The sequence below is a fragment of the Carlito syrichta genome, unplaced genomic scaffold (assembly GCF_000164805.1).
Source record: "Carlito syrichta isolate Samal-C Ts95f unplaced genomic scaffold, Tarsius_syrichta-2.0.1 Scaffold308266, whole genome shotgun sequence".
Lineage (NCBI taxonomy): Eukaryota > Metazoa > Chordata > Mammalia > Primates > Tarsiidae > Carlito > Carlito syrichta.
The window spans coordinates 190301-199946 of NW_007252362.1; the positions used below are offsets into that span (position 1 = coordinate 190301).

A 9646-nucleotide genomic window follows, 5' to 3' on the forward strand; every position below is an offset into this window, starting at 1 on the left:
CTAAATTATTATTATAATGGTTAATGGTACAAATTTGAACAAAACATTTGTAACAAACTTTGATAAGTATATTAACACAAATAATATATTTTGGAAATATATTTCTTAAACAAGGGAGATGGAGCTCTCTCCACCCTCCCCCAGTAGTTTATATACTTATGGATAAATAACTGTATTTCACTTTTATTTCACTAGGATGAGATAAATTTTAGGACCAATTATATTCCAATTTTTTTATTTTCATAGTTTCCAGCTTTGAGATACTTGATTGTCATAATTAAGTAGATAGAAAGGGAAACTTTTTATTGTGATACCGTTAAATTTGTTTGAATTTTTTTTGAGTTATTTGTCAAAAATCACACCACACTTTATTATTAAAAACTATTTTTGATGGTCTATCAATTGACAACTAGATTATGTCCTTCAATACTGTAAAGGCCTAAACCTAAGCCTCCCAACATGTACAAGGGCATGCTGCCCTGTCACTGAATCATTCATACATCTCACCATTGACACCAATATTTGTCATCATTTCTTGGCTTGACATCCTACAGATTTTTATACTCCAGGATGAGAAGCTGTGGTAAGACTCAATGACAGGTGAGAGCTGTGGTTATCTTTTGTTGCATGGGAGAAAGGGGATGGTGAAAGAAGTCTCTTTGATCACAGCACAACTCAGGCACTTGAGTTCAGGAGAGAGCACAAATACACACTGAAAATCTAGACATTGATTCCTCTAAAATTGCCCTTGCCGGCTTCCCCCTTGGAAAATCTTCCTGCATATAGCTCAGAGCCTACCGCGCTAGTGGGTGAGCTCTGTTAGGGCATATTATTTTATTTCTCTGCAGTTTATACCAGGCAATATGCCTAGCACAGAATCATCTTTTTTGTTTTATAATGAGGGAACTGGTGAGTCGGGGTGTCAGGCTGTTTTCTCATTCTTCCCATATCTTTCTCAACTGCCCATTCCTCATGCTGTACTGAGATGTAGCCATTGGGATACCAGACACATTTTTCTGGCTAGTAGAGTCCCAAGCTAAGGGGCAATAACACCAAAGACATAAACACAAAGAAGTACAGAGTTTGTCTTTATTACTCAAGAAGAAAAGTTGAAACAAATGAAGGGGGTAGTGTGAGTCAAGTTTCCTGGTTGAGGTTGTGGTTTCATTACTGTCATTGTTACAAAACTGGCTTCTCAGCCTCCTCCATCTCAGGCCAGCCTGCAGCAGCGGGCAGTGGTCCAGTCCACCACAGAGCACTGGCAGTGGCACCTGGTTTCCAACTGGACATCCCACGAACCGCAGCCGTAGCCACAAGCACAGCTGGTGACAGCCATCCCCGCATGGGCGCATGAGGCACAGACATCAGAGCCCTTGGAGTTTGAGAGGAGGGAGGGCTACCCACAGACTTCTTTCAACCCTGTGCAGCCCAGAGCTAGACCTAGGTTTTGTAGGGCCTAAAGCTCATTTAATTTTGAAAGCCCGTTTCAGGAAAAGAAATACACAAGCTACTAAAACAAATTTATAGGGCCTGGAAGAGGCCTATGCAAGTGAGGGACTTGGAAGTTGGGAGATTCAGCTGCCTTCAGTTCACAATAAACTCACCTCTGTTCTGGCTCCTACTTGTCAAAACAGGGGCATAGATTGGGAAAGAGAGATGAAGGGCATGACCATGACAGAATAGTTGAGGAGAAGGACTGGCATATGGGATCATGAAAGAAGAAAGTTACAGGAAAAGTCAGAAATCCAAGATCCTTCAGGAAAATGAGAGGGGGCAACAGATGTTGGGGAATCAGGGTGACTGAGCCCCAGGGTGATATAGACCGAGATGGGGGAAGGTGGAGATGCTGGGAGAAGTTCAGGGGAGGACACGGGTTGTCTTACCCACCATTACTCCTCTGGCAGTTACTCACCATCAGGGCAGGAGGACAGTTTGCCTGGCATGGTGATGCTGATACATGAGATCTTGGCAGAGGGATTATGCTCTGAATAGGAAAGAAAAAGGGGTATAGTCTATGATCCAGCTCTCTCATAATTCCCTTCAAATCCTCTTCTACCCCTGAGGTGTCACTGTGTCCACGATCAGGCTACTCACTAGCTTCTAGGGTTTAGTATCCTCATTTGTAAAGGGAAAGTCATAGTTTTACTTACCTTACAAAGTGGTTATAAGAATTAAATTAACTAAATCTATATATAACTTGGAATTATGCCTGGTTCATAACGAGTATTCATAAATTATAGCTACCGTTTTCCTCGTCCTCCTCATCAGGGAGACCTCAGCTTTTAGCCAAGAGTCCAGACAAGGAAAGAGTTATGTAGAAAGTTCTAATCAAGAAGGCAGTCTAAGTGGACTGATTAGAGATTGGAATCTCAGGATGGGATAGAGATGAAGTTAGACTTTAAGAACAGAAGACATGAACGAGGGTCAGCCTCTCACTTCCTGCTACCCTAGTCAGTTACCTGGATTCTGAGAAAATCCTTGATCTTGTTATCCACAATAAGATCTAAGGAACACTGAGTTCTCCCTGGGATCATCAGCTGGAAAAGGGTGATGTGGCCGGGCTCGGTGGCTCAGCCTGTAATCCCGTGTCTTTGGGAGGCTGCGGTGAGTGGATTGCCTGAGCCCACGGGTTCGAGACCCGCCTGGGCAGGCGAGAACTCATCTCTAAAATAAATCAAAAAATTAGCCGGGCGTGGTAGCGCGCGCCTGTAATTCCGGCTACTCAGAAGGCTGAGGTGGAAGGATCACTGGAGCCCAGCAGGTCGAGGCTGCGGTAGCCGGGAGCAGCCACTGCACTCCAGTCTGGGCAACCGAGTGAGACTCCAACTCAAAGAAAAAAAAAAAAAAAGGGTGATGTGGATGAGAAGGAAGCAAGAAGAACTCTTCATCCTGTAGAAGTCAGGGTCCTGGGGCTGGGAGAAAAGATGGGAAGAAGGAAGAAGCTCAGATCTCTGAGCTGCCATGTAGTTGTGAGGAAAGGAGAAGGCAATGTGGATAGTCCCGAGAGAGTAAGGAGGGAGGAACAGCAACAGTCTTTAAGTGGTTTGGAGAAGCAGGGAGCCTTGCTGTGGAGTTGACTCACTCACCCAAATGTTCAGAAAAGGTCTGCAAGAACTGGTCAGGCAAGTGTGTTTTAATACCCATGGACTCAACCAGGAAACCCTTAAAGTACAAGCACATACATACATTAAAAGCATGCTTCCTGTGTGTTTTCAAAGACCTGCACCAGCTGGGGAATGACACATGACCGTGATAAACTTCAAACTGTCCATGACGAGCCACAGCTGTCTTTGCCCTGGGTCTCTGCCAATGAGAGTCTTCCTGACTTTCTGTTCTTCTCTCTCCTTTCTTCTTGGCAATCTGACAAGGCTAGCACCTGGGCCTTCTGTGGCCTGCCCTCATAAGATAAGCCTCCTGTATGACCCTTCATCAGGAAGAGGTTACTTTGTGGTGTGCTGAGGGCCCTACTTGTCACCTGTTCAGATACTATTTTATTGTCCCTGACCAATCCCATTTGTGGGAAAGTCACAGAAAGGCTGATCAACCCTGGTTCAAATACAAGGCAATTTACTCTATATTTAACCAGAAACATGGTTTACAATTACAGAGTTTTTCTGGGGATTCAGCAGCAGGGTTATTGCTATCCTGATCTTTCTCCCTTCCCCCCTCCATCATTCTCAGGTAATCTTTTGATCTTGTCTCTCAAGGTAGCAGGTACCACATCTTCGGCCCAGATTCTGAGTAGGAAGAAAGGATTTGGACAAGGGCATTCTCTTTGGAGTTTTGCCTTGTCATTAAAAAAAATTTTATTAAATAGTTTTTATTTAAAAATTAAAACATTTAAAATAAATAATAATAAAATAAGTAAATTGCATTAAACAGCATCTTGCTATGTTGCCCAAGCTAATCTTGAACTCCTGGCCTCAAACAATCCTCCTAAAGTGCTGAGATTACAGGCATGAGCCACCACAACTGGACTGCCTTTTCATTTTTAAAAGCAGAATCTCCCTCTAGAAGCTCAAGAAGATTTCCCCTTGCATTTCATTGTTTGATTCTGGGTCACATGACCTCCCTCTCTTCTGGTGTGGCTAGGGCAGCAAGTTGAGCTCTACAATTCCATATTAAAGACCTCAGGCCCAGATATGTTTTAGAATTCAGAATGTTTCAGATTATGGAAGGTACAAATTTTGTATATTACATTACACTGCCTAGTAGGTTGGGGGCAGCACTCTGTAATTAAACATATTAATATGTTTGCTGCAAAATGTATGCTTATTAATATAGAATGAGCCGGGCTCAGTGGCTCAGGCTGCTTTGGGAGGCTGAGGTGAGTGGATTGCCTGAGCCCGCGGGCTCGAGACCTGCCTGGGCAACTTGGCGAGACCTCATCTCTACAATAAATCAAAAAATTAGCCGGGTGTGGTAACGCGCGCCTATAGTTCCAGCTACTTGGAAGGCTGAGGCGGAAGGATCACTGGAGCCCAGCAGGTCGAGGCTGCAATGACCGGGAGCATGCCACTGCACTCCATTCTGGGTGACAGAGTGAGACTCCAACTCAAAAAATAAAAATAAAAAATAAATAATACAGAATGAAAAAATATCGTAAGCATCTCACACCAGGCCATGTCAGATTTTTCTACCAAATGAATTTAGGGAAAAAAATGTTGGCTTTCAGAGCCTTTTCAATTTTGGAAGAGTATATAAGAGACTCATATCTGGCCAAGAGGATATCTGTTCCAAGAGGAACAAGAGTGCTATGATTCATCGTCTAAAACAGGGCATGTGGCCACCATGAATAAATTAGATTTAAGGAAGAGCAGATGAAGAAGCAGAAAAGGCTGTTGGGTAACCATTCTGGAGGTAGTCTGGGTGAAAAAGCCAGACTCTACATCTGAGCCCAGCCTTTCTGCCCTCTTTCTTAGAGCTGCCCTCTGACAAACAGCTATTTCTTCTATATGTCTCTCTTGGTCAACTTTGAGAATGGTGCCCAAGGATGCCAGCAAAAAGGTAAGGGTACTTTGTCAATTACTAGACAGGAATTGAGGAAAACAGTGAGGGATAGAGCACAAGAAAGTGCATAGACAAGGGTGGGCTCCATGGTTCAGCCTGCAATCCCAGCACTTTGGGAGGCCGAGGTGAGTGAATTGTCTGAGCCCGTGGGTTCGAGACCAGCTTGAGCAACTTGGCTAGACCTCGACTCTACAATAAATAAAAAGTTATCCAGGTGTGGTAGTGCGCGCCTGTAGTTCCAGCTACTTGGAAGGCTGAGGTGGAAGGATCGCTGGAGCCTAGCAGGTCGAGTCTGGGGCGGCCATGAGTGTGTCACTGCACTCCAGCCTGGGCGATGGAGTGAGACTCCAACTCAAAAAAAAACCCCAAAAAACCACAGACTTGGAATTGGGGTAGAAATGGATCAATTCAATCGTTGTTAATTCAGTGAGTATTTGTAGAGCACCTCTGTATGAACTCTAGCTCTGGTAACTCAGGAGTAGGCAACGTAGACAAGATCCTTGCCTTCTTGTTACTACATTCCTATGGGGGAGATAAATACACCCAATAAGCAAATAAATATGTAATATTTCAGATATTGAAAAATGCCCTGAAGAAAAATAAATCAGGTAAGGCAATAGAGTAGGTTGCTGTGCTATTGCACATATGCAGTGTGTTTAGGGAAACTGTAACAATTACCTGAAAAAGTAAGGGTGTGAGACATAGGAAAATGGGGACAAAGTCTCCAGGTCAAGGATCAAGTGTAAAGCGCCTGTGACGCGGGGATGTTGTGTGTATTGTAGGAATAGTAACAATGGCAGCGTGGCCAGAAGGGAGTGTAGCAAAGAAGAGGCAGAGAGGCCAGGAAAGAGGTCAAAGATACAACCAGGGTCAGATTATAAACCAGTGTAAGGCTTTGGGGTTTATTGTAAATTTGACAGGAAATGATTGGAGTGTTTTGTTCAGGGGAGTGACATGGAGCACTTTATGGTTTTTAACGCTTACTAGACCACTGTGAAAGAGACTATGGAGGGAAAACTGGTAAACACGGAAACCAGGCAGCGGGCTTCTACAGAGTTCTAGTTCTCAGATGGCAGGGAGGGAAGGAGTGAGAATTGGATGGATTGGGGTTATTTATAGAAGGCTGAGCCTAGTAGGGTTTGCTGATGGATCCAGGGTGTAGAAGAAAGAGAGGAGTGAAAGATCCGGGTTTTTGTTCTGAATAATTTATTGAAGAGTGAAACTATGTACCAAAATGGAGTTCCCTGGAGAAGAATAGATATGATGGGAACATAAAATCATATTTGATGATCACAATCAATTTAATATGCGTATTAGACACCCCAGGGGGGCTGTGGCATAGGAGTTAGATATACAAGTCTGGGATTCAGAGAAAAGGTGGAGGGGGAGAGTTGAAGATACACATTTGAGAGTAATCAGTACATAGTTGCATCTAAGGGCAGAGATATTTGGGAAAAGAGATTTTTTTGTGTGTGTGACTCATGTAAAGAAAGCAATAGATTGGGAAATGGATGACCACAAGGACATACATTTTGAACTATAAATTGGATTACACTGATTAAACAGTTTGTTGGGAATAGCAAGGAAGGAAAAGAGAACAAGAACGCTCAAGACTGCCCTTGGGTTAAAATGAGCATGGACAGCAGCAACGGTGACATCACTTCTGGGGAACACTTGGCGGTAGCATTTTTAGCATATTTGATACCCAGAAGGGATCACTTTTTAACACCCCTGTCCTTTATATAACAAAATGATTTTCAGTAATAATTATGCAATGATTAGTAATAACCATTATTCTTGATTCATTCTTTGGGTTTTTTTTTTTTTAAACCTACCAGAAAGAGAAAAATTTAATTTTAAAGATATCACTTAAACTCAGTACGATATTTTACACATGAGCTAAAATTTACGCTTGCACAACAAAAATACTATACCTCTCAGTTTGCACTCTGTTTTCAATTTAAATTTTAAACACAATTAAACTTCACATAATCACACAGAATGATCAAATAGATCTGTAATTCAAGTTGGGTTCATTTGTTTTTACGGTCATTACGGTTTTTACGGTTTTTTAAGAATTAAAAACTGTTTCTCTCGAAGCAGCTTCTCAGCTCCATCTCGGCTACCCGCCTGTTTCAGCCGGCCTGCCTCCACTCCAGCCTCCGCCATGTCCATCAGGGTGACCCAGAAGTCCTACAAGATGTCCACCTCCGGCCCCCGGGACTTCAGCAGCCGCTCCTACACCAGCGGGCCCGCCACCCACGTCAGCTCCTCAAGCTTTTCCCGGGTGGGCAGCAGCGGCAGCTTCCGGGGCGGCCTGGGCATCACAGCCATCACCGTGAACCAGAACCTGCTGAGTCCCCTTAAGCTGGAGGTGGACCCCAACATCCAGGCGGTGCGCACCCAGGAGAAGGAGCAGATCAAGACCCTCCACAACAAGTTTGCCTCCTTCATCGACAAGGTGCGGCTCCTGGAGCAGCAGAACAAAATGCTGGAGACCCAGTGGAGCCTCCTGCAGCAGCAGAAGACAGCCCGCGGCCACCTGGACAACGTGTTCGAGAGTTACATCAACAACCTCCGGCGGCAACTGGACACGCTGGGCCAGGAGACGCTGAAGCTGGAGGCGAAGCTGGGCGACATGCAGGGCCTGGTGGAGGACTTCAAGAACAAGTACGAGGATGAGATCAACCAGCGCACAGAGATGGAGCATGAATTCGTCCTCCTCAAGAAGGATGTGGATGAAGCTTCCATGAACGAGGTGGAGCTGGAGTCTCGCCTGGAGGGGCTGACGACGAGATCACTTCCTCAGGCGGCTGTATGAGGAGGAGATCCGTGAACTGCGGTCCCAGATCTCGGACACATCCGTGGTCCCGTCCATGGACAGCAGCCGCTCCCTGGACATGGACGGCATCATCGCCGAGGTCCGCGCCCAGGACGAAGAGCTCGCCAACGCAGCCGGGCCGAGCTGAGAGCAGGTACCAGACCAAGTACGAGGAGCTGCAGACGCTGGCCGGGAAGCACGGGGGTAACTTGCGCCGCGCCAAGACGGAGATCTCCGAGATGAACCGGAACATCAGCCGGCTGCAGGCTGAGATCGAGGGTCTTAGAGGCCAGAGGGCTTCCCCGGAGGCCGCCATCGCAGATGCAGAGCAGCGTGGGGAGATGGCCGTTGAGGACGCCAACAACAAGCTGGCCGAGCTGGAGGCCGCCCTGCAGCGGGCCAAGCAGGACATGGCGCGGCAGCTGCGCGAGGACCAGGAGCTCGTGATCGTCCAGCGGGCCCTGGACATCGAGATCGCCACCTACCGGAAGCTGCTGGAGGGCGAGGGGAGCCGGCTGGAGTCTGGCATGCAGAACATGAGGATCCATACCAAGACCACCAGTGGCTACTCGGGTGGCCTGAGCTCCCCCTACGGCTCCGGCCTCCGCTACGGCTTTGGCTTTGGCTCTGGCGGGGGCTCCAGCACCTTCAGCCGCACCAGCTCCTCCAGGACCGTGGGGGTGAAGAAGATGGAGACCCGTGACGGGAAATTGGTGTCTGAGTCCTCTGATGTCCTCCCAAGTGAATGGCCATCGCAGCCCCGCCCAGTCTGCCCCCTCCTGGGGCTGCCCCAGAGCCTGTGGGGGAGATGGCTTTGCAGGGAGTAGCCTAGGGGAAGGGAACCCCTCCTGAGGCTCAGCCCTAGCCCTCAGCCCGCTCCTGGGGGGAGTTTACTGCCTGGGGTACCCCCCTCTCGCCTGTGCCCCCAGCTAAGAACTAATTCGATTGTGTTTGGGTTTTTTCCCCCAAAATAAAACTTTGGCTAACTCTGCCAAAAAAAGAATGTACTGTTTAAATGCAGGAACGTGTAATAGCAGAGGATTGGAGACACCAACTCTGAGAAGCATATGGGAGGTTGATCCACCCCTTAACGAAGATAAGCCATAAGTTGTCTTGGTGATAGAGTTAAACGTCCCCCAGAAATGATGCTGGAATCTGATCTAGGGTTTTATAAAATCCTTATTAAGACTGCAGAGCTCTGTACCATCAAGTAGGGAAAAAAAACCAAAAACGGTGTCTGTAAAATTTGATGAGTTGATGCTTTCAATTAACTGTGAAACCATAAAAGGTCTTTATTCATCAAAGTTCCAATCAGGTACAAGTCTGTTAAGGGAAATTGCATTCCAGTGACCAAAAAGAATGCCCCAGAGTGGCTAAGTGAATTGATTTGTCCAATGCCATTGCTTCTGAGACTATGTCTAGGAAACATTCTGGAAAGTGTCTAATAAAGGCAACCTCCGTGTTCCTGGCAGTAGTCACTGTAAAGTTAGTTGTGGTAACACTTGGCTAACTAGTTCAGCTGCTGGGTGTGGACAAAAATATAAATGAGAGATAGAGACACGGGATGGAGAAGGATTACAAGAAGGGACATTAGACAGAGGATGATGAGAAAAGAGGGTCTGGAGAAGGAGCGAACTGAGAAAAGTGGTTAAATGAAAGAAGGTGAGTGTGGTAGAGGCTGGAGAACCCACAGGCCCATGGATTTTTCTCAAAGGGTATAGTGTTTCAGGAAAGTGATTTCAAGGTGATATAAACAAAGTCTGCACTAGAAGATTCACCTGGGGATCGCCTGCCGTGGCAGTCAGTGTGCTCTTC

The 9646-nt window shown here is 46.2% G+C and overlaps 1 protein-coding gene and 1 pseudogene across 2 annotated transcripts; one reads left to right on the forward strand and one right to left on the reverse strand.

Moving 5' to 3' along the window:
* Positions 1-1210: 1210 nt before the first annotated feature.
* On the reverse strand, positions 1211-7063 carry RETNLB (resistin like beta). Its single transcript, XM_021716201.1, has 4 exons — positions 7058-7063; positions 2460-2537; positions 1918-1964; positions 1211-1343 (listed from the first exon to the last, which is right to left on the reverse strand). The coding sequence occupies exons 1-4, from the start codon at positions 7061-7063 to the stop codon at positions 1211-1213; spliced, it is 264 nt and encodes an 87-aa protein (XP_021571876.1).
* A 43-nt stretch (positions 7064-7106) lies between these two features.
* LOC103267809 lies at positions 7107-8658 on the forward strand (annotated as a pseudogene). The gene has a single exon (XR_504773.1). The product of XR_504773.1 is annotated as a keratin, type II cytoskeletal 8 pseudogene (transcript).
* Positions 8659-9646: the final 988 nt, after the last annotated feature.

Coding starts and splice junctions, on each gene's coding strand:
- RETNLB (XM_021716201.1), bottom strand. Junction 1,965..2,459: donor AGGATTTTCTCAGAATCCAG/GTAACTGACTAG, acceptor CCCTCTGCCAAG/ATCTCATGTATCAGCATCAC. Junction 1,344..1,917: donor GGCAAACTGTCCTCCTGCCC/TGATGGTGAGTA, acceptor CTCATGCGCCCA/TGCGGGGATGGCTGTCACCA.